Raw genomic sequence first — 23,760 nt, forward strand, 5'->3', positions numbered from 1 at the left:
AGGGGTATTTCAGTCATTTACCTAGTTAGTGACATTCATGTAATTTTAGGTACTTCTATGGGTATTTCTTTATATACATGTATTTATTTATTTTTATTTTATTTTATAAAATACCCAAAATAAATATAAAAAGAATAACGACGCCGGTCCAACACCCATTTTATCATGTCATCGTGTGCGGGTCCAAAGATCAATTCTCAAATATGAGCTATGCCCATTTTTAGTAATAACAATAAAATCTTCCTTTTCAGGAATGAAGACACGTCTTTTTTTAACCAAAAAAAAAACCGATGTCAAAAGTTTAAAATGAATATGGATTATGTCAATTATTTTCTTTTGTAATTTGGACGTAATTCTCTTTTTCAGGGTTAAATGTCGACATTTTAGATGAGTCTTCTATTTTTAAGGTCTGATATCATTTTTTGATGTGTCTCCAATTTTTAGGGACCAACATTAACTCTCTTAAAAATAAATTGTAAATAAGCTCAAAATATTATAGCATTTGAATAAAAATAAAAAAGAAACACAAGTAAGGGTAATCTTTCTCTTGAAAGTATGTTTTAAGAGTGATGTCTACCTTCATTTAATCATGATTAACTTAGTACCTGAATTTTTTGGAGCAGTATCTAATTTAGAATTTTTAGTTCCCTCAAATTACTAGATGGCAACTCCAATAAAATCTTTATTTCTCCCTGATTAATCTATTTGTTAATAAAAATATCTAAAGTCGCCGCGTGACGTCGTGCATTGATAATAATAACAAACACATCACCATATGCCATCATTTTATATATAAAAAAAGGAGTGCAAATGCAGTGTATATAACAAACACATGTAAATTTTGTATGCATAAAAAGACGTAGTTGGAATTTTCATCCTCAACTAAAAATTTTCGAATCCAAAACACTTTGGAATGGCTCCTACCCACTTGGATTCATCGTTTAGCACTCTCCCCACATTAGCATCTCCTAGTCGACCCTTAGTAGAATTTGTATCAAGCAAGAATTATCGCTCTGTACACTACCAGAAAATCGATAAATACAAACGGAACTACCGAGGGAATATTTCCATCGGTAAATTTCCCAGGGATTTTACCGATGAAAATATTCCCTCGGTATATACCGAGGGAATAAATTCCGTCGGTAAATTCGTTGATAAACTGTGAACACTGTTCATCATGTCAATTACAAAGGGAATCATCGACGAAAGTTTCCGTCGGTATTTTCCAGAGAGCTCCAGAACTGTTCACTTTCCAATTGCACTGTTAATTTTTGTTCTTTACGGACAAAATCACCAACGGATTGAAAAGTCATCGGTGTTATTTGGCGATTTTCTAAAAAAATTCAATTAATTTAAAATTTTCATTTAAATATTACAGACGGAATCATCGACGAATTGAAAAATTATCGGTTATTGTTTGCGGTTTTTGAAAACTTTTACAAAATTAAAAATTTAAATTAAATATTACCAATGGAATTACTGACGGAATAATTAAAAAATATTAATATTCAATTCTCCGTCGGTAAATCCGTCGCTAACGCACCCCAATAAAAAGCCTGAATCCCTTTATTTCACAAGAGACAGACTCATTTCTTATTATTCTTCTTCTTCTACTTCTTCTTCTTCTTCTTCTTCTTCACTATATGTAAAAAACATCAATATCTATTTCTTTCTCTTCTTTTCTCTCCTCATCTCCTTCTTTTTTCCTCCATGCTCGGGTATGTCTTCTTCTTCTTTCTTCTTTTATCCTCTTAGTTTTTTTTAATTAATATACTTTACGAAATTTTTTCTCTCTCCTTAGCTTCACTTGCAACTACAATTGCAAGATTTTTTCTTCTTCTTCTTTTTTCATGATTTTTTTCACTATATTTGTTTTTTATTTTATTTTTAATTGTTTTTGTTCTTAATAATTGTATAAATGTTGTTGTGAGATTTTTTTTTCATATGAGATCAATTTTTAGTTGATTTATTTATAGGATTTTTAAATATTTAGCAATTGCAACTTCATTTTTTTCATATAAATTTTTTTAGTTGAATTTATTTTTTTGTTTTATTTATTTGTTGCAAATTTGTTTGAGTTGATTTTCTTATTTTGTTTTCCAAGCATTTTGAGTATATATTATAGAGTGTTGATTTATGTTAATTTAATTTAATTTTATAAAATGAATTTTTTAAAAAAATTTTAAAAATAATTACCGATGGAATTTTCGTCGGTATATCCCTCGGTAAATCTGTTGGTAATAAAAAAAATATTATTACCGAGGGATATATCAACGGAATGAAGTGGGTAATTTGTTTTTACGCGTCTGTTTAGTCAGTAAATCCGTCGGTAATAATATTTTTTTATTACCAATGGATTTACCGATTGACAAAAAATTACCGATGAAAGATTCACCGACAGAGCATTTCCGTCGGTGATTTCGTTGGTAAATTAATTACTGATGGAATATGTGTCTTACGCCGATAGAAAAATTTTGTCGGTAAAATTGTTAAATGTTGTAGTGGTACCTACTAAAGGTCGATGCATGGATGCCACCGGAGCTGATGACCAAATTGTCCGGAGGTCGGCAAATTAGCAAACTTCCATATGAGAGTATGATTTTGTTCAGTCACTGACTAGTAAATATAAGGTATAATTGTTTGTCCTTATAATCTCATGTTATTTTATTGTCACCCAACTTGAGTTGAATGCTTGAATTTGATGTTGTTTAGGGAGAGCAATGCATAGCGCGAAGCGAAAAGCTGAAGGCAAATATAAGGATGATGCTGGCGAATGCATCGAAACCCTTGGATCAACTTGAGCTAATCAATACCTTGGAAAGACTTGGATTATCTTACCATTTCGTTGATGAAATAAAGAGCACTTTGAAGAGCTTATTTGATGAAAATCATATAGAGAATACAGAGACAGTGCATGATTTGTATGCTATTGCTCTAGAATTTCGACTCTTACGGCAGCGTGGATATCATGTACCTCAAGGTAAGTCTTTTAATCAGTGTAGATATCGATGGTTATATGCATTCTCATGAATAATTGTGTTAAGGTTTGTGTTCTCCATTTGTAGAGGTTTTCAATCATTTCAAGGATGAACAAGGAAACTTTAGGGCATGGATTCATGACGATTTGAAGGGAATGCTAAACCTGTATGAAGCTTCATACTTCTTGGTAGAAGGTGAGAACATATTAGAAGATGCAAGAGACTTCACCACCAAAAATCTTGAAAACTATGTCAAGAAGTGCAACACGATATTCAGAGTTGGTGAGCCATGCCTTGGAGCTTCCATTGGCTTGGAGGATGCTAAGATTGGAGGCCCATTGGTTCATCAATTTGTATGAAACTAAAACTGATATGGAACCTGTTTTGTTAGAACTAGCAAAACTAGATTTCAACATGGTACAAGCAGTACATCAAGAAGATCTGAAAGATTCATCTAGGTACGTATAATTGAGAAGATACTTCATATTATTTTATAAATTGGAAGCAAGTTGAACTACAAATAAAAACTAATATTATTCAATTAAATTGTATGTAATAAGTTAAACTTTTTGATTTGATGATCCTCCAATGTTATTAATTTAAACAATATTTAGATTTGAGGGTTCACTAATATTATAAAATTTAATCAAGTTTACTTTATATAGCTTTTCTCTGATGGTGACAGTTTAATTTCTTGACATGAAAAGGTGGTGGAAGAATACAGGACTTGGAGAAAAGTTGGATTTTGCCAGGGACAGGCTAATGGTGTATCTCTTATGGAGTGTGGGGATTATATTTGAACCTCAGTTTGGTAATTGCAGGAGAATGCTAACAAAACTTAATTCACTTGTAACAACAGTTGATGATGTTTATGATGTCCATGGTACCTTAGATGAGCTTGAGCTATTCACAGATGCCATTGTAAAGTTTGTGCAGCACCTAAGTCTTGGGCTCTAGGGTACATTTATAATTAATGATTGCACCGTTTTATTTTTTGTTTTTTTTATTTTTTTTTTATGTTTAAATTTCAGATGGGATCTAAATTTCATGGATCGTCTTCCAGCCTATATGAAATTATGTTTTTTTGCATTGTTCAATACAATAAACAAAATTGCTTACGATATTCTACGGGATCAAGGAGTGGACAACCTCCCCTTATTTGAGAAAGCGGTATTTGTTTTTTTTATTTTAATTTTAGTGATAATTTCAAAATATTTTGTCTCCATTTTAGCCTCTCTCTTTTTTTTTTAATGGAATATAAGATTATCTTTGATGCAATATAAAGTGAAAAGATAGAATTAGAGTTTGTTATCTTTTTGTTGATTTTTTTATTTTCACTAACATTTTTAGTTCCATTAAAATTTTAAAAAAGTAATTTGATTGGTATTAAAGAGGCTATACACAGCTGTGAGGAGAGTCTTGGATTAGAAATGCGAGTTCTTTGAAAAGAGTGGACAGTCACATTGTTTCTGAGGCCGCATTGGCCAGTGCCCGGTATTCAGCCTCCGTTGAGGATCGTGCAACTGCTCTCTGTTTCTTGGATGTCCATGAAATGGGATTAGGTCCCAAAAAACTGATGTATGCAGACGTCGACGTGCGGTTATCCACATTCTCAGCCCAATCGGCATAAGAGTATGTTTGTAACACTGAAGGTCCAGCTCTGGGAATCTGAACACCATAGAAAATGGTTTGTTCTAAGTATCGTAGAAGCCGTTTGGTTGCTGTCCAGTGAGTTGTAGTAGGCTTGTGCATAAATTGAGAGAGTTTGTTGACTGTGAATGAGATATCTAGTCGCGTCAAAGAGAGGTATTGAAGGCTGCCCATAATTCGATGAAATTCTGTGTTGTCCATAGCAGCGGTGCCATCAACCAGTTGAAGTGACTGTGATGTGGACAGAGGCGTGGAGATGTCTTTTGCACCACTCATGTTGCTATTAGCTAGAAGCTCACGAACATATTTATGTTGTGTGAGGAATAAGCCTGCCTTAGTGGGAATGACCTCAACACCCAAGAAGAAGTGAAGAGAGCCCATGTCCTTGAGAGAAAACATGTCTCCTAGCTGCTGAATGAAAGTGATCACAGAGTTGGATTGTTCCCTGTTATGACAAGATCATCAACATAAACAAGTACGTAGCAAAGATTGGAGTCGTTGCTTTAAATGAATAAAGAAGAGTCTGCCTTGGAGTTGTGGAATCCCATCTGAAGAATAGCAGTTTTGAGTGCTGTATACCAAGCTTTGGGTGCTTGTTTAAGGCCATAGATGGCCTTGTTCAACCTGCAAACATGGTTAGGTTTTGACAAATCTCTAAACCCCGGAGACTGCACCATGAAGACAGTTTCAGTTAATGCACCATTAAGAAACGGATTGTTGACATCCATTTGACGTAATTCCCAGCCACTCATGACTGCAACAGATAATACACCTCTTATAATTGCTGGTTTTACTACAGGGCTGAATGTTTCCTTATAATCAACCCCTGGACATTGATGGAAACCCTTAACAACTAGGCGGGCTTTGAATCTATCGATAGAGCCATCTGCATTCCTTTTTACCTGAAAGATCCACTTCCAACCGACGGTTGCACCGTTGGAAGGTAATGGCACTAGATCCCATGTTCCATGTTTCATTAGGGCAGTGAGTTCATTTGACATAGCCTCACGCTAGTGAGGTTGAGTAATGGCTTGGCTCACACAAGTTGGTTCTATGGTCTAGGGAAGAGGGTGTTTTGTTACTGTGTGAATTTGTTTAGGTTTGAAGATTTGGTTCATGGAGCATGTGGTCATGGTGTGTGTGCGAGGAGGTGGATTGACGAGTGGGATAGGACTGGAAACAATGGAATGTGGGAGAGGGGAAGCTGAACTACGGTGCAGATCAGTAGGGTGAAGATGAGGAAGTGGTTCCAAATTTAAAGAGGACTCGGGGGTGTTGAAATTACCTAGGAGGATGCAACAATGGCAGGGGAGTCTTCCAGAGACAGTGATGAGGCTGGTGTTGTGGACATCATTGGTGGTGGCACAACAATCTGCGGGGGACCAAAATGAAGGGGAGTGACTTGGTGATTGGCTTGACTGACTGGTTTGGACAGGATTTGTGAGGAGGTGCAGTGATGTTGATTTTCAACAAACAACACATGGCGAGAGATAAAAAAAAAAATTAAATGAGGATCAAAACATTTGTAGGCATTTTGAGTGGATGAATAACCAAGAAAAATGTGTGCTTTGGATTTTGGTAGCATTTTATTTGAATTATAGGTCGTGTGAGGGGATAACAAATGTAGCCAAATTTTTAAAATTTTAAATAACTTGGGGTTTGGTCAAAAAGAGCTTTAAAAGGTGATTTGTGTTGTAGGAGTGGTGTGGGCTGTCGGTTTATGAGATAAGATGTTGTCTGAAAAGCATAGGGCCAATACGAGAAGTCAAGATTTGCATCTTGAAGTAGTGTAAGGCCCGTTTCCACAATGTGACGGTGACGGCGTTCGGAAATGCCATTTTATTAGGGGGTGTATTGAATAGTGGTATAGTGGGTTATGCCATGACGTAAGAAATAAGATTTTAAGGCAATAAAGGTCCATTGTCGGAGTAGAGTGTTTTGATTGGTTTTTGAAAATGGGTTTCAACAAACTTTTTGAACTGTGGAAAAATATTAGAAACACCGGATTTAGTTGCCATTGGATAGAACCAAATGTATTTTGTATAGTGATCCACAAAAATAAGGTAGTATCGTGAACCATCAATTCTAGTATAGCTAGCTGGACCCCACACATCCGTGTAAATAAGTTCAAGGGGTGCATGGCTTTGAAAACTGGTGCCACGAAAGGGTTATTGATGTGTTTTATTAATGGAACATGAATGACATAAAGATGAAAAATGTTTTTGCGAAGAAATGGGAAGAGAAAAATTCTTAACAAGATGATGGACAATTTTAAGGGAAGGATGCTCAAGACGCTTGTGCCATCCATCAATGGAAGTCTGTTCATGCACATTAGCAACTTTTTGGGGCATCACCATTGGATCCGGAAAGATGTAGATGCCATTGTTACACGCTCCTTTTAGTAGAATCGCCCCCATGGTCTCGTCCTTCATAAAAAAATGAAAAGGATGAAGTTCAACAAAAACATTATTTTGTTTGGTGAAGTGATGAACAAAAATTAAATTTTTGTAAAGATTTGGAATATAGAGGGTATCATGGAGTGTAAAGTTTTGGTGGGGAGATTGTAAATTCAAAGAGCCAATATGTGAGACTGCCAAACCTGAACCATCACCGAGTATTACTTCATCAGTTCCATCATATTCGGAATGAATAGAAAAATTGGAAAGATCACCCGTGATATTATGTGAAGCGGCCGAATCAAGTAACCAATTGATAGATACATTCTGTGGATGAAACTGAGGACAGGACTTTGCAATGTGGCCAAATTGGTCACAGATTTGGCATTTGGGCTGATAGCGTAGATTGAAATTGTTGGTTCTGCCATAATTAAAATGACGTCCATCACGTTGAGTGCCACTAAAGTTTCTGCCTGTGCTGGGACCATGAGACCCCCGGGGGTTGTCATTTGGTTTGAGGGACCACTGTTGACTCCCTCTATAAGTAGAATGCTTCGTCTTTGTGTAGTTGGCGGAAGCTACCAGGTGCTGCGTTGCTGTTTCCAAGCACCTCAGATATGCCTCATGTCCCACCAGCAAATCATGCAGCTCCTCAAATGTCAATGGTGATTCTCAAGCTCGAATAGGCGCTACAATCTCTCGAAATTATGAACCTAAACCATTCAATACATAAAGCGTTAGGTCATCATCTGAAATTGAATGATCAATAATGGCTATTTCATCAACCAAGGTCTTCACAGCGTGGAGGTATTCTGTAATTGACCGATGTCCACACTGGATTAAGGTGAGTTCCTCCTTTAACTGCATAGCACGAGTTCTTGATCGGCTAGCATATAGATTTTTTAGCTTTTTCCAAGCTTCATGAGATGTTTTTGCCGTAGCAATGAGTGGTGTGATTGAAGGTGATGTGGAGGCTAGAATAGCACTCAGAATAAGTTTGTCCTGCCGGACCCAGCAGAGCTTGCAAAGCTCATCAGTGGCGGTGCTAGAGGAGGAGGGACACAGAAGTGTGCCTTCGACATAGTCGAGTAGATCGTAACCAATAAGGAGTGCTTCAAATTGAGCACGCCATTGAGGAAAGGTGGAGGGGGTTAATTTTTCATTGGTTTGTGCTGTGATAATTGAAAGCAATGAGTGGTTTGTCTGCTGTGGAAGAGGGTTGGGTATTGAGGGTGAAGTTTGGGTTTTAATCGGAGGATGATGACATTGTGGTGTTTTGGATCGGTGATTCATTAGAATTTGAGTGCTCTGATACCATAAAGAGGCTATACACAGCTACTGTTTCAATGAGTAATTCTCCACACTTTATTGATAAATATTGTGTGCAATATATACAGTAGCATGGAATTCAATTTAGGAAACATATAAATGGTAATGCTAAAACTATGCTATTACAATATACAGTTGCAGAATTCAAGTTCCAAATATAGCGTTAATGGCAGAGTCTTTTTTCCATGATTTTCGGCTATTCCTTCTTTGTGTTGATTTGAGCAGATTCTCTGCAAGTTTCCCTGATACACTACCAGAAAACCGGAGAAAACCAACGGAATTACCGACGGAATTTTTCCATCGGTAATTATTACCGACGGAAATAATTCTGTCTTAAAATTTGTCGGTATATACCGACGGCATATATCCGTCGGCGCAATGGTCGGTATATACCGACCGTTTTGCCGACGGGGTATGCAGTTTGTCTGGAAATATGCAACGGCGTGGTGACGTCAGATGATTTTACCGACAAAATGACCGAGGGATTCAAACTAAGATAGCCGTACAGTGACGTGGCACTATAACCGACGGAATCACCGATGGAATCACTGACGGATTTTTTCCGTCGGTGATTCCATCGAAAAAAACCATTATATACCCTCCCATCTGCCGACACTCTCTTCCTCTGTTTCTCCTTCTTCTTTCCCATCCCACCTCTCCCCTCCCAAACTGCAGCCAACCACCCATCCCAACTCTCCACTATTCTCAACACGAGCACTCAAATTTCTTATATCTTGTACGTGGTCACAATATCCGTTTCTTGTAGATTTTATCATTTTTTTGTAAGTAAATCTATCCTTTTTAGTTTTAATATTTAATTGTGAATTTTATTGTTTTAGTATATGTATTTTGTTAACGTTTGTACTTGTTTAATTGTTATTTGTCAAAGAAACTTGTAGTATGAATGTATAATTTTGTAGTTGTTATAATTTGTTTTAGATTTTGTCAAATTATATTTGTTTGTAAATTGTTGAAACTTTGTTTGAATTACACCGAATTAAATGTGTTGTTATGATGAAATAAATAATTAATAGCTTGTTTAACGAGTCTTGTTTAATTGTTATCAATTCTATTTCGAAGTTGTGATTTCTGTAAATTTATATATGTATAAATTTGTATGTATGAACGTTGATAGTTGATAATTGATAATGAATATTTAACATAAGTGTTGTTTTAGTTTGTTGGATAATGTCGGGGAAAACCAATATTTTTGTTATGTTTTATAGAGGTTCAATAGAAGTCATGGATGATCGTTCATGGATGTATCGGGACTCACCCCAAGGATTGCGGATGATGGATTATTGTAATGGTGTCCAGGGTTTTATTAATTTCGCAACATCTATTCCGAGGAATTTTACTGATGGCGGTATTAGGTGTCCATGTAGGAAGTGTAAAAATTTAAAGTTTCTGCATTAAGATGTTGTAACGATGCATCTTCTAACCAAAGGTTTCATGGAGGATTACCTGTGTTGGTATGCTCACGGAGAACTATTTGTTCCTGATGAGAGCATGGAAGAACAAGTGGTTGGGTCAACTTCTAGTGCTAGCAACATGCATGAAGTTGGAAATGAGAATAGTAATCCTTACAGGAATATGGTTATGGATGCAATGAGAATGAGTGAAGGTAATGTCAGGGAATGTCCAATCGTAGAAGAAGAACCTAATGCAGATGCAGCAAGGTTTTTTGATATGTTGAGAGATTCTGACGAACCATTATAGGATGGCTGCACGAACCACAATAAATTATCAGCCGTAGCACAGGTGTTCACCATCAAGTCAGATCACGGGTTGAGTGAGGCCGGTTATGACAGGATTATTGAATGGGCGAGAAACATTTTACCTGAAGGGAACAGGCTGAAAGAGAACTTCTATGCTGCCAAGTCTATGATGAAACCCCTCGGTTTAGGATACCAGAAAATTGATTTATGCCCTAACTTCTGCATGTTATACTACCTTGAAAATGCTGAGATGACCGAATGCATGACATGCGGGCATTCTCGTTACAAACCCAGAACTAGTAGAGGGAAGACTCTCGTGGCATATAAAAAACTTAGATACTTCCCAATCACACCTAGACTGCAGAGGTTATTCATGTCACCAAGGACTGCTGAGCACATGACATGGCACCAATCACACCATGCGGTTGATGGAGTGATGGTTCATCTTTCTGACGGTGAAGCCTGGAAACACTTTAACAATATGCATCCTCACTTTTCAGCTGAATCAAGGAACATGCGTCTTGGGTTGTGTACAAACGGATTCAACCCATTCGGGTCATTTGCTGCTCCTTATTCTTGTTGGCCGGTCATACTGACGGTTTATAACTTGCCACCGGGGATGTGTATGAGGCCGGAGTTCATGTTTTTATCTATGGTCATACCAGGTTCGAGCAGTCCGGGGCGGAATATAGATGTTTGTCTTCGTCCATTGATTGATGGGTTGACGCAGTTGTGGTCCTCTAGAGCTTTGACTTATGACATATCAAGGAAACAAAATTTTGTTATGAGAGCGGCTTTGATGTGGACTATCAATGATTTCCCAGCTTATGGAATGGTTTCTGGTTGGAGCGTGCATGGAAAGCTAGCATGTCCATATTGTATGGAGAACAACAAGGCATTCACGCTAACAAACGGGGGTAAAGCTTTTTTTTTTTTACTGTCACCGTCGTTTCTTGCCACATAACCACAGGTACAGAAAGAACATAAAGGATTTCTTTGTTGGCAGAGTTGAAAATGATGTTGCACCCTCGCGTCTTTTCGGTGAAGAATTGTTTGATGTTGTGTCAGAGTACGATGACATTGTGTTTGGTCTTCAATCAGGTAAGCAGAAGTTTCCTGGTTTTGGTTTGACCTATAATTGGGTGAAGCGAAGTATGTTTTGGGAGCTTCCTTATTGGAAGACCAATCTTCTCCGCCATAACCTTGACGTCATGCACATTGAAAAGAACGTGTTTGAGAACATTTTCAACACCGTCATGGATGTGAAGGGGAAGACAAAGGACAACATCAAGGCTAGATTGGATGTAGCGCTATTCTGTAACCGTAAAAATATAGAGTTGGTTTGTGATGGGTCACGGGTCGCAAAACCAAGAGCAAGCTTCGTGCTAGAGAAAAACACACAACTACTAGTCTACAAATGGCTTAAGAGTCTGCGTTTTCCCGATGGACATGCCTCGAGCATATCAAGGCTGGTTAATACAGAGGAATGCAAATTATATGGAATGAAGAGTTATGACTGCCATGTGTTTATGCAAACACTCATCCCATTAGCTTTTCGTGATTTGTTGCCAAAGGGGATATGGGATGCACTAATGGAGATCAGTCATTTCTTCAGAGATATATGCTCCAGCAAGTTGAATGTTGATCACATTGAAAGGCTTGAAAAGAATATCGTCGAGACAGTATGCAAACTTGAGATGATATTCCCTCCATCATTTTTTGACTCAATGGAGCATCTACCCATACATTTACCGTTTGAGGTAAAAGTTGGAGGACCGATCCAGTACAGATGGCTGTATCCATTCGAGAGGTTAGATATTACATGAGCTATGTAATTTATAATTAAATGTTTTTCTTTTTATTTTAATGTTTTTAATTGATAAATTTTTATTAATATATATATATATGCAGGTACTTGTTCAATCTTTAAAAAAAAAGGTTAAGAACAAGGCGCATATTGAGGCGTCAATATGTGAGGCCTATATTGTTGTGGAGATCTCAACATTTATCTCATACTATTTCGAACCTCATTTGAGAACGAGGATAAACCGTGTTCCACGACATGATGATGGTGGTGAAGTGCCTTCAAGTGGGAACTTGTCAATATTCTCCAATCCTGGACGACCCACACCTAAAAATGTCGTGAGGGGAAGATATTTGTCTGAAATAGAGTTCAGACAAGCACACAATTATGTCCTATTTAACTTTGATGAGCTGAGACCTTTTATTAAGTAAGTAGATGTTCGACTTAAACTTTGTCAAGAGTGTACTATTTATGTTTTGTGATGCCATACACTCATATAATTTGGAACAACCTTGCAGGCAACATCGACGATATGTATTGTCCAATAACTCACAGCTGACCGAATCCCAGATCTTTCAATTACAAGATGAACAATTTGCCACCTGGTTTAGAACACATGTAAGTCCTATCACAAACTCATTATCTCTTGCAATATAATTAATTGTAGTCAATGTTACATAATATCCGTTTATTGATTATTGTTGTATTTAATTTACAAGCTAGGTTTATCAAATGGGAGGTGGTGCTACTATTTCACTGTCTTTACTATGTCTGGGCCCTGAAAGAAAAGTCAAGTGCTATAACGGGTATTTTATCAATGGATATGTCTTTCATACTGAAGAATACGGGCATGGAAGAAAGACATACAACAGCGGTGTTTGTATTAAGGGATCGACTTCTAGTGAGTTTGAAGTTGACTACTGCGGTAGATTGGAAGAGGTCATCGAACTGCAATATCATAGCGAGCAAAATAGAGTGTTTTTATTCAAATGCTATTGGTATGACACAACTGACAGAGGAATCAGAGTAGATCCTCACTATGGTCTCGTTGAAATCAACTCAAAAGCTAGACACCGCAACGTAAACGACGTCTTTGTTTTCGCAAAGCAATGCCAACAAGTTTATTACACATACACCCCTTCCTTTATAAAGGACCGATCAAGAGTTGATTGGTTAGCCGTTTTAAAAACAAAACCTAAGGGTCGTGTCGAGGTTGTTCAGGATGAGAACGAAGACACAAGTGTGATAGATGAAGTCTTTCAAGCTAGAGAGTTGGTGAAACCATACCGAGTTGGTGAAACCATACCGAGTTGCTCCGTCGATTGACTTAGAAGAAAATTCAAATTTTCCTATTTTCAATGATTGTCTTGTTGATGTTGATGCAGAGGAGTTGAATGTTGTTCTGAGCTCTACTAGTGGTAAAAAGAATGTTGTTGAAGAAGATGATAACGAAATTGAAGAGTGCGATGAAGCTGATTATAACAATTCAATAGAGGACGAAGATGAAAATTCCGACTAACTAAACATGTTATAAAGCCTTATTTTATAATGTAATAATTTGAAACATGAAATATTTATTCTTCTTTAATGGCCAGCCCTTGTTATTGTGTTGTGTGTGCTGTAAGATTGCAATTCAAGATTTTGTGACAGGGTTACATAAAAAAAAATAAGAAAAATTTACGGTTTCACTGACGGGTATACCGACGGACTATAACCCGTCGATATTTCACAGAGTTGAAAAAAATTTACGGGATTGTGCCACTTTCACCGACGGATTCACCGACAGACAAGAACCCGTTGGTATTTCACAGAGAGTTGCAATACCTATTTAATTTGGAACAACCTTGCAGGCAACATCGACGATATGTATTGTCCAATAACTCACAGCTGACCGAATCCCAGATCTTTCAATTACAAGATGAACAATTTGCCACCTGGTTTAGAACACATGTAAGTCCTATCACAAACTCATTATCTCTTGCAATATAATTAATTGTAGTCAATGTTACATAATATCCGTTTATTGATTATTGTTGTATTTAATTTACAAGCTAGGTTTATCAAATGGGAGGTGGTGCTACTATTTCACTGTCTTTACTATGTCTGGGCCCTGAAAGAAAAGTCAAGTGCTATAACGGGTATTTTATCAATGGATATGTCTTTCATACTGAAGAATACGGGCATGGAAGAAAGACATACAACAGCGGTGTTTGTATTAAGGGATCGACTTCTAGTGAGTTTGAAGTTGACTACTGCGGTAGATTGGAAGAGGTCATCGAACTGCAATATCATAGCGAGCAAAATAGAGTGTTTTTATTCAAATGCTATTGGTATGACACAACTGACAGAGGAATCAGAGTAGATCCTCACTATGGTCTCGTTGAAATCAACTCAAAAGCTAGACACCGCAACGTAAACGACGTCTTTGTTTTCGCAAAGCAATGCCAACAAGTTTATTACACATACACCCCTTCCTTTATAAAGGACCGATCAAGAGTTGATTGGTTAGCCGTTTTAAAAACAAAACCTAAGGGTCGTGTCGAGGTTGTTCAGGATGAGAACGAAGACACAAGTGTGATAGATGAAGTCTTTCAAGCTAGAGAGTTGGTGAAACCATACCGAGTTGGTGAAACCATACCGAGTTGCTCCGTCGATTGACTTAGAAGAAAATTCAAATTTTCCTATTTTCAATGATTGTCTTGTTGATGTTGATGCAGAGGAGTTGAATGTTGTTCTGAGCTCTACTAGTGGTAAAAAGAATGTTGTTGAAGAAGATGATAACGAAATTGAAGAGTGCGATGAAGCTGATTATAACAATTCAATAGAGGACGAAGATGAAAATTCCGACTAACTAAACATGTTATAAAGCCTTATTTTATAATGTAATAATTTGAAACATGAAATATTTATTCTTCTTTAATGGCCAGCCCTTGTTATTGTGTTGTGTGTGCTGTAAGATTGCAATTCAAGATTTTGTGACAGGGTTACATAAAAAAAAATAAGAAAAATTTACGGTTTCACTGACGGGTATACCGACGGACTATAACCCGTCGATATTTCACAGAGTTGAAAAAAATTTACGGGATTGTGCCACTTTCACCGACGGATTCACCGACAGACAAGAACCCGTTGGTATTTCACAGAGAGTTGCAATACCTATTTAATTTGGAACAACCTTGCAGGCAACATCGACGATATGTATTGTCCAATAACTCACAGCTGACCGAATCCCAGATCTTTCAATTACAAGATGAACAATTTGCCACCTGGTTTAGAACACATGTAAGTCCTATCACAAACTCATTATCTCTTGCAATATAATTAATTGTAGTCAATGTTACATAATATCCGTTTATTGATTATTGTTGTATTTAATTTACAAGCTAGGTTTATCAAATGGGAGGTGGTGCTACTATTTCACTGTCTTTACTATGTCTGGGCCCTGAAAGAAAAGTCAAGTGCTATAACGGGTATTTTATCAATGGATATGTCTTTCATACTGAAGAATACGGGCATGGAAGAAAGACATACAACAGCGGTGTTTGTATTAAGGGATCGACTTCTAGTGAGTTTGAAGTTGACTACTGCGGTAGATTGGAAGAGGTCATCGAACTGCAATATCATAGCGAGCAAAATAGAGTGTTTTTATTCAAATGCTATTGGTATGACACAACTGACAGAGGAATCAGAGTAGATCCTCACTATGGTCTCGTTGAAATCAACTCAAAAGCTAGACACCGCAACGTAAACGACGTCTTTGTTTTCGCAAAGCAATGCCAACAAGTTTATTACACATACACCCCTTCCTTTATAAAGGACCGATCAAGAGTTGATTGGTTAGCCGTTTTAAAAACAAAACCTAAGGGTCGTGTCGAGGTTGTTCAGGATGAGAACGAAGACACAAGTGTGATAGATGAAGTCTTTCAAGCTAGAGAGTTGGTGAAACCATACCGAGTTGGTGAAACCATACCGAGTTGCTCCGTCGATTGACTTAGAAGAAAATTCAAATTTTCCTATTTTCAATGATTGTCTTGTTGATGTTGATGCAGAGGAGTTGAATGTTGTTCTGAGCTCTACTAGTGGTAAAAAGAATGTTGTTGAAGAAGATGATAACGAAATTGAAGAGTGCGATGAAGCTGATTATAACAATTCAATAGAGGACGAAGATGAAAATTCCGACTAACTAAACATGTTATAAAGCCTTATTTTATAATGTAATAATTTGAAACATGAAATATTTATTCTTCTTTAATGGCCAGCCCTTGTTATTGTGTTGTGTGTGCTGTAAGATTGCAATTCAAGATTTTGTGACAGGGTTACATAAAAAAAAATAAGAAAAATTTACGGTTTCACTGACGGGTATACCGACGGACTATAACCCGTCGATATTTCACAGAGTTGAAAAAAATTTACGGGATTGTGCCACTTTCACCGACGGATTCACCGACAGACAAGAACCCGTTGGTATTTCACAGAGAGTTGCAATACCTATTTAATTTGGAACAACCTTGCAGGCAACATCGACGATATGTATTGTCCAATAACTCACAGCTGACCGAATCCCAGATCTTTCAATTACAAGATGAACAATTTGCCACCTGGTTTAGAACACATGTAAGTCCTATCACAAACTCATTATCTCTTGCAATATAATTAATTGTAGTCAATGTTACATAATATCCGTTTATTGATTATTGTTGTATTTAATTTACAAGCTAGGTTTATCAAATGGGAGGTGGTGCTACTATTTCACTGTCTTTACTATGTCTGGGCCCTGAAAGAAAAGTCAAGTGCTATAACGGGTATTTTATCAATGGATATGTCTTTCATACTGAAGAATACGGGCATGGAAGAAAGACATACAACAGCGGTGTTTGTATTAAGGGATCGACTTCTAGTGAGTTTGAAGTTGACTACTGCGGTAGATTGGAAGAGGTCATCGAACTGCAATATCATAGCGAGCAAAATAGAGTGTTTTTATTCAAATGCTATTGGTATGACACAACTGACAGAGGAATCAGAGTAGATCCTCACTATGGTCTCGTTGAAATCAACTCAAAAGCTAGACACCGCAACGTAAACGACGTCTTTGTTTTCGCAAAGCAATGCCAACAAGTTTATTACACATACACCCCTTCCTTTATAAAGGACCGATCAAGAGTTGATTGGTTAGCCGTTTTAAAAACAAAACCTAAGGGTCGTGTCGAGGTTGTTCAGGATGAGAACGAAGACACAAGTGTGATAGATGAAGTCTTTCAAGCTAGAGAGTTGGTGAAACCATACCGAGTTGGTGAAACCATACCGAGTTGCTCCGTCGATTGACTTAGAAGAAAATTCAAATTTTCCTATTTTCAATGATTGTCTTGTTGATGTTGATGCAGAGGAGTTGAATGTTGTTCTGAGCTCTACTAGTGGTAAAAAGAATGTTGTTGAAGAAGATGATAACGAAATTGAAGAGTGCGATGAAGCTGATTATAACAATTCAATAGAGGACGAAGATGAAAATTCCGACTAACTAAACATGTTATAAAGCCTTATTTTATAATGTAATAATTTGAAACATGAAATATTTATTCTTCTTTAATGGCCAGCCCTTGTTATTGTGTTGTGTGTGCTGTAAGATTGCAATTCAAGATTTTGTGACAGGGTTACATAAAAAAAAATAAGAAAAATTTACGGTTTCACTGACGGGTATACCGACGGACTATAACCCGTCGATATTTCACAGAGTTGAAAAAAATTTACGGGATTGTGCCACTTTCACCGACGGATTCACTGACAGACAAGAACCCGTTGGTATTTCACAGAGAGTTGCAAAAAAATTACTGGATTGTGCCACTTTCACCGACGGATGTACCGACGGACAAGAACCCGTCGGTATTTCAAAGAGAGTTGCAAAACAATAACGGTATTGTGCCACAATCACCGACGGCTTTACCGACGGAATCACCGACGAATTTACGCACATCCCGAAGCGCATGCATGTCTGACACGTGTCCGTCTACAGAAATACCGACGGATTTTCTGACGGATCGAAAAGTCTGGCGGGATTTTCGAAATTTTTTTGTGCGCATTTCAATTAATTTCCGACGGAATTTAATGCCACCGACAATAATTAATTTCCGTCGGTAATACCATCAGAAAAATTGCTATATAAAACCCCCTCATCCCCCCATTTGGTTCATTTTTTTCTCTGGCTCCGTTTCTCTTTTCCCCATTTCTCTTTTCCTCTCAGTTTATATTTGGCTTTTGGAAGGGATTTTATTGTTTTGGTGGTAGTTTTAAAAGGTATGTATTCTTTTTTCTTTATCTTTGTATTTTTTTTATTTTTTTTATGATTATTTTTTTTGGTGTTCTTTGTTTTGTGTATTGTTTGTAGATAAAATCTTAAATTCAACACACTATTAAGGTAAGCATTTTTTGTTCCCAAATTTATTTTGAATTGATATAGTGTTTTTTAGTTTTGTGTATTGTTTGTTTTGTGTTTATGTTGTTTTGTGTAGTGTTTTTTAGTTTTTTCATTTTATTTATTAATTTTATGATATTATTGTTTGTATTACTATAATTGTTATTGTTGAATTTATGTTAAAAATGTTAATTTATATATATAGAATTACATTTAATTAGTTTATCTTAATTTAGGATATTATTGTTTGTATTGCTATAATTGTTATTGTTGAATTTATGTTTTAAATGTTAATTTATATATATAGAATTACTTTTAATTAGTTTATCTTAATTTAGGATATTATTGTTTGTATTGCAATAATTGTTATTGCTGAATTTATGTTTTAAATGTTAATTTATATATATAATTAAATGTTAATTAGTTTATCTTAATTTTAGGATATTATTGTTTACATGTCATTGTTATTGCTTGTTATTACATTTATATATTTATGTGTACACGTTAATTTCTATTTTGAGGTCCATTAGGGTCGATCGTGTTAGGAATGATATTGATTTAGTTACCTTTTTCTTTTGACCATGTAATTATTTATAAATTAAGAGTCTTGTCTCCTAAAACTTGAAATGCAATATTAATCCGTAAATTTGAATGTATGACTTTAATTTAATGTTTGTAACTCTAAGTACCAATTTAACAATGAATGTTAATAGTTGAAATTGATTCTTTTACTTGAATATCATTATATGGTGTTATTGAATAAAATGTTGTGTTGATGATGATGAGTTGGGTTGAGATCCAGGATGATTAGATCGGGATGTGAAATAAAATTGGAAGTGTAATATGATTTTGTCGATAACTTGGGACCCCCCAGTATAAGGGAGACTCTGTCAATTTGTTTTTAAAATAATCGAAGTTAATTATGTAATTATTCGTATAAATTTGTGTAGATGCGTAGAATGAAATCTACAGCACGTTGTCAGAAGACGGTTGCAGCTAGTTCTTCTAGCAGCGAGGAGGATATATCCTTAGGTGCTGATCACGGCAAGGAATCTACGCCAACTTGTGATGCTGCCTCTTCTAGCGCGGTTTCACAGCGCAGAAGCGGTGTGCCTTCACAGCGGGGTCAATTCACCCGCAAGTACCAGGCACAATGGAAGGATGACCTCTCAATGTAAGTTTGTTTAGGTTTTGGTTTTTTTTATATATACTTATAACATAATTTATGAACAACTAATTAATATTACTACTTTTATTTAATTTCAGGTTCATAAACATTGAGGCTACAAGGACTATAACATTGGCGTTTAAATCGTCGATGGAGATTCCATTGTTTCAATGGAGCCAGGTTTCCAGACATCCTGAGTGGAAACCTAATATCGATGCATGTTTTAAGCGATTTCAGGTCGGTGTTAATTTTTAATTTCTAGCTTATTTTTAATAAATGATTTTTATAATTTTATATCTTGTACTATTTTTATTTTATATGAATTATTTATATACACAGAACAAATTTGAGTGGGATAGGGCGGACAACAATGTTGTGAGGAGGGTATGAGAGAATCACGCGGCAACTAGGTAACATCGAAAATAATATTTATTTTTGTTTCATAATTTTATGTTTTAAATTCTTATTTGTTACTATGGAAGTAGGTTGCGTGATTTTTGGTATGACACCCAAAAAAAATCAAAAAGACATGCGAGGGATAACGATCTTGAAGGATGGAATGAGGTGGCGGTTTGGCAGGAATTCAAAGCGTCATTCATCTCGGGGGAAATATGGATGGCATATATTGAGCACGTGACCTCAGAGCGGTTCTCAAGGCGCTCACAGTCCGGTGCCGACAACCGGAACCGGCAAATTCATGGTTCGGTGACCACGCACACTGGCGGATCAGTCCCATTCAGCGCACATGCAAAGCGGATGGTAAGATTAATTTTAATGAAATATATCATTAATTAATTTCTTGTTCCTTATAATATATTTAACTTTCAACCTATTTTTTCCTTACAGGCTACATCTCTTGGACGTGAGCCGAGTCCAATGGAGCTGTTTGTAGAGACGCATGTGCGGAGTCAAGACCGCCAAAAGGGGGTGCAGCAGTTCATGGACAACCGTGCTCAACACTTCGTGGTATGTTCGTTCATTCATTTTATTTTGTAAGTTATTATTTTCTTGAATTGCATCTTGAATTGCATTTGATGATTTTTTTACCGACGGAATTTTCAGGAGACCTATAATAGCCGGTTGAGAGAGAGATATGGGGACAATCTGTCGACTCATCCAGATTTCGATCCAGATTTGTGGATGGAGGTGGGATCGTCTGGTGGACCCGATAAAAATCGGGTCTACGGGCTCTCCAACACTAGGCTGAAAACTTGCGTTCGGCTCGTAGTGTCTCAACCGTTGGAAGCTCTCCATCAGTATCGAACACCCAGTCTGAGGAGTTCATTGTGTTGAAACAACAATATCAACAACTCTCGACGAATTATGATGAGCTCTGTCAAATAGTCATGGAGATGAAATCAAAGATGGGTGACGATACTTGTGCAGCTCCTTTTTGGCCGTATGGTCCCGGAAACAACCGCTATTCTAGTTGAATTTTGTTTTTTAAACACATTAAATTTGTAATAGATATTTGGATGAATATTATTTAACATTATTTTTATATTTTTAATGTTTAATCCAATTTTATTTGTTTATTAAGGTTTTTTACTATTAATAAATTATTTTTTTTATATATTTTAAATATATACCGACGGATATAACGACGGATTTTATCCGTCGGTATTTCACAAAGAGTTGCCAAACAATTACCAGCCATGCCATAATTACCGACGGAATATATCTCGTCAGTGAATACATACAGACAGATTTACCGACGGATAAAATCCGTCGGTATTTCACAGAGGGTTGGCAAACAATTACTACCGATGCCATAATTACCGACAAATAGGCCATCAGTAATTACCGTTGAAATTGAAGACGGATTTATTCCGTCGGTAATGTTCCCGCGGGAAATATTTTTTTTTGGCGCGCGCGTATCCGTCTGTAAGACCGTTGGTGTTCCGTCGTTGGGTGTTTTTTTTTATTTGTGACAGAATTAGCGACGGAAATGGGAGTTACTGACGACTAGTATACCGACTGACGTGGTCCGTCGGTGTGGCCGTTGGTAATTATTTCACCGACGGAGTTCATTCCTTTCACCGACGGAATTAGTCCGTCGGTAAAACTGTTTAATGGTGTAGTGATAGGTATCACCCATGATTTTATTTTATATGCGTTGCAAAGTATCACAAATTTTGGAAAGAATCAAAATTCTAAATTTGATTTGGGACGATCTAGTATTTCTTCATTCATTCCCATCCAATCAAAAAGGTTTTTTTTTATTTGGTTCGGTATCGATCTAGGATTCATTGAAAATATTAGGAGATAATTAAAATTGAAAAGACAACATCTGTTAAGTCTAATTTAAGGACTTTCTTGACCTCTAATGATTATAACTTGTTGATTTGATCTTCTATAGAATTGGGTATAGAAAACTCCCTAACTAAATTTGAACTCAATTCAAAATTCTGATCTAAAATTATAGATGTTTCATTGTTAGACTAGTTGCTTGGCATGTCCGAACTATTTTTTGAGTTTTGTCATGTCTATATGATCATAAGTACATCTGTAATACGTTTCACATCAGTCTTTCTCCTAATTAAGGATTTAATTGTTTTCTTCTAAATTGTTTTGTACTTGTAAATTATCAAGCTGATTTATTTATGTGCCATTCTTAATTTTCAGTGGGCAAATTTATGTAAATCACATTTGTTGGAAGCTAAGTGATACTACAGTGGATATACTCCAACTCTTCAAGAATACTTAGATAATGCATGGATTTCAGTTGGAGCACCATTGGCTATTGTTCATGCATATTTTTATGCTTCGAATCCAACAACAGAGGAGGCCTCGCATTTCATGGAGGAATACCCAGATACAATTCGATGGTCATCCATGATTTTACGCCTTGCTGATGATCTTGGAACCTCCTCGGTATGCTAGACTTCTCCCTCTCCATGACATAGTTTCGTCCTTCCCATTTTTGTTTGTGTCCTTTTTATAGTAAATTATATTTTAAATCTGTTTTTGCTAACCATGAATAATATAAATTATATTTTAAAATTTCAATTAAAAACTTAAGTTATTAAATTAAAATAATTTTTTAATATGATATCAAAATTTTAATAATCAAATAATCATAAATTAAATTTTTATTTTTCATTTACAAGATGAAAGGAAAAGAGAAGACGTTTCCAAATCAATCCAATGTTACATGTACGAAACTGAAGCTTCTGAAGAAGAAGCTCGTGATCATGTAAAGAAATTAATGAGCAATGCATGGAAGAAAATAAATGCTTATCAATTTTCTAATGCCCATATCTCTCAAACTATCATTGGTGTTGCAGTCAACCTTGCACGAGCGGCACAATGCATTTACCAATATGGAGATGGGCATGCTATTGAACATCTTGAAACCAAGGATCGGGTGATGTCCTTACTTATTAAGCCTTTATAATTTCTTTAAAAAAAAGGGACTAATTAATTTGATATAATTGCTAATGGGAGCGACTTGTATAAAATTAGAAAGGAAGAGTGTCCCTTGGTGTGTCAAATAATTATTAGATTCCAGATGCTATATGTAATAAAACTTGACTTCTAGAATAAATAATTGTAATTCCAACATTGTTATTTTCCTTCGTTAAAATAAAATTTCAATTATCAAATAATTAATTTTCAATCATTTTATTTTATTATTGACTAATTTTTATAGCTCAAATAAATTAGCATCACCTATTTTGTATCTGTCTCTCTTATATGAGAAGTTGAAAGATGGATTAAGACTATCAATTCATCTATATTAACCAAACCGATAACTATCAATGCTTCTTGTTCTCGCACAGCCGTTTCTTTTGATTATTATTGTTTGAGAGTGTAGTAATAATTGTTTTTCAAATTGTTTTTTGCTTGAAAATGTATTAAAATAAAGTTTTTTTTATTTTTTTTTAAATTATTTTTGAAATCAACACATCAAAATGATTTTAAAATACTAAAAAAATATTAATATTAAATAAAAAAAATAAAAAAAAATAATTTTTTTAAATATTTTTAAAATATTAAAACAAATAAAAAAAAACTTCCAACGCATGCGAGTTGAAGGAGAACTTGACTAACCTGCCGCCGGTGACTTTAAGAAAGAGGGTCCCCCGGCATGTGATTGTGAAAAAAGCTTTTTGAAATAAAATATATAGCCCGCATAAATGCTTCTTCCTGATATGGTGCTCTGACATCCATTGTTATGAGTGGATAGGGCCTATCACTCTACCGCAGAAATAATATTTCCAATGCTCACTTGTAGATGAAGATATTGAACCGCCAAGGGCAGGGCCGGGCCTGTAAAATATTTTAATTTTTTTTTTTATTTAATATTTT

The 23,760-nt window shown here is 36.0% G+C and overlaps 1 protein-coding gene across 1 annotated transcript; it reads left to right on the forward strand.

Moving 5' to 3' along the window:
- The first annotated feature begins 913 nt into the window (after positions 1-913).
- Positions 914-23,071, forward strand: LOC18108279 (terpene synthase 10). Its single transcript, XM_052449596.1, is given in 9 exon segments — positions 914-1,014; positions 2,504-2,630; positions 2,713-2,980; positions 3,066-3,246; positions 3,248-3,436; positions 3,686-3,904; positions 4,010-4,148; positions 22,075-22,322; positions 22,558-23,071. Coding segments are annotated over 9 exon segments (1,761 nt in total). The 3' UTR covers positions 22,847-23,071.
- Positions 23,072-23,760: the final 689 nt, after the last annotated feature.

The sequence above is a fragment of the Populus trichocarpa genome, chromosome 19 (genome assembly GCF_000002775.5).
Source record: "Populus trichocarpa isolate Nisqually-1 chromosome 19, P.trichocarpa_v4.1, whole genome shotgun sequence".
Lineage (NCBI taxonomy): Eukaryota > Viridiplantae > Streptophyta > Magnoliopsida > Malpighiales > Salicaceae > Populus > Populus trichocarpa.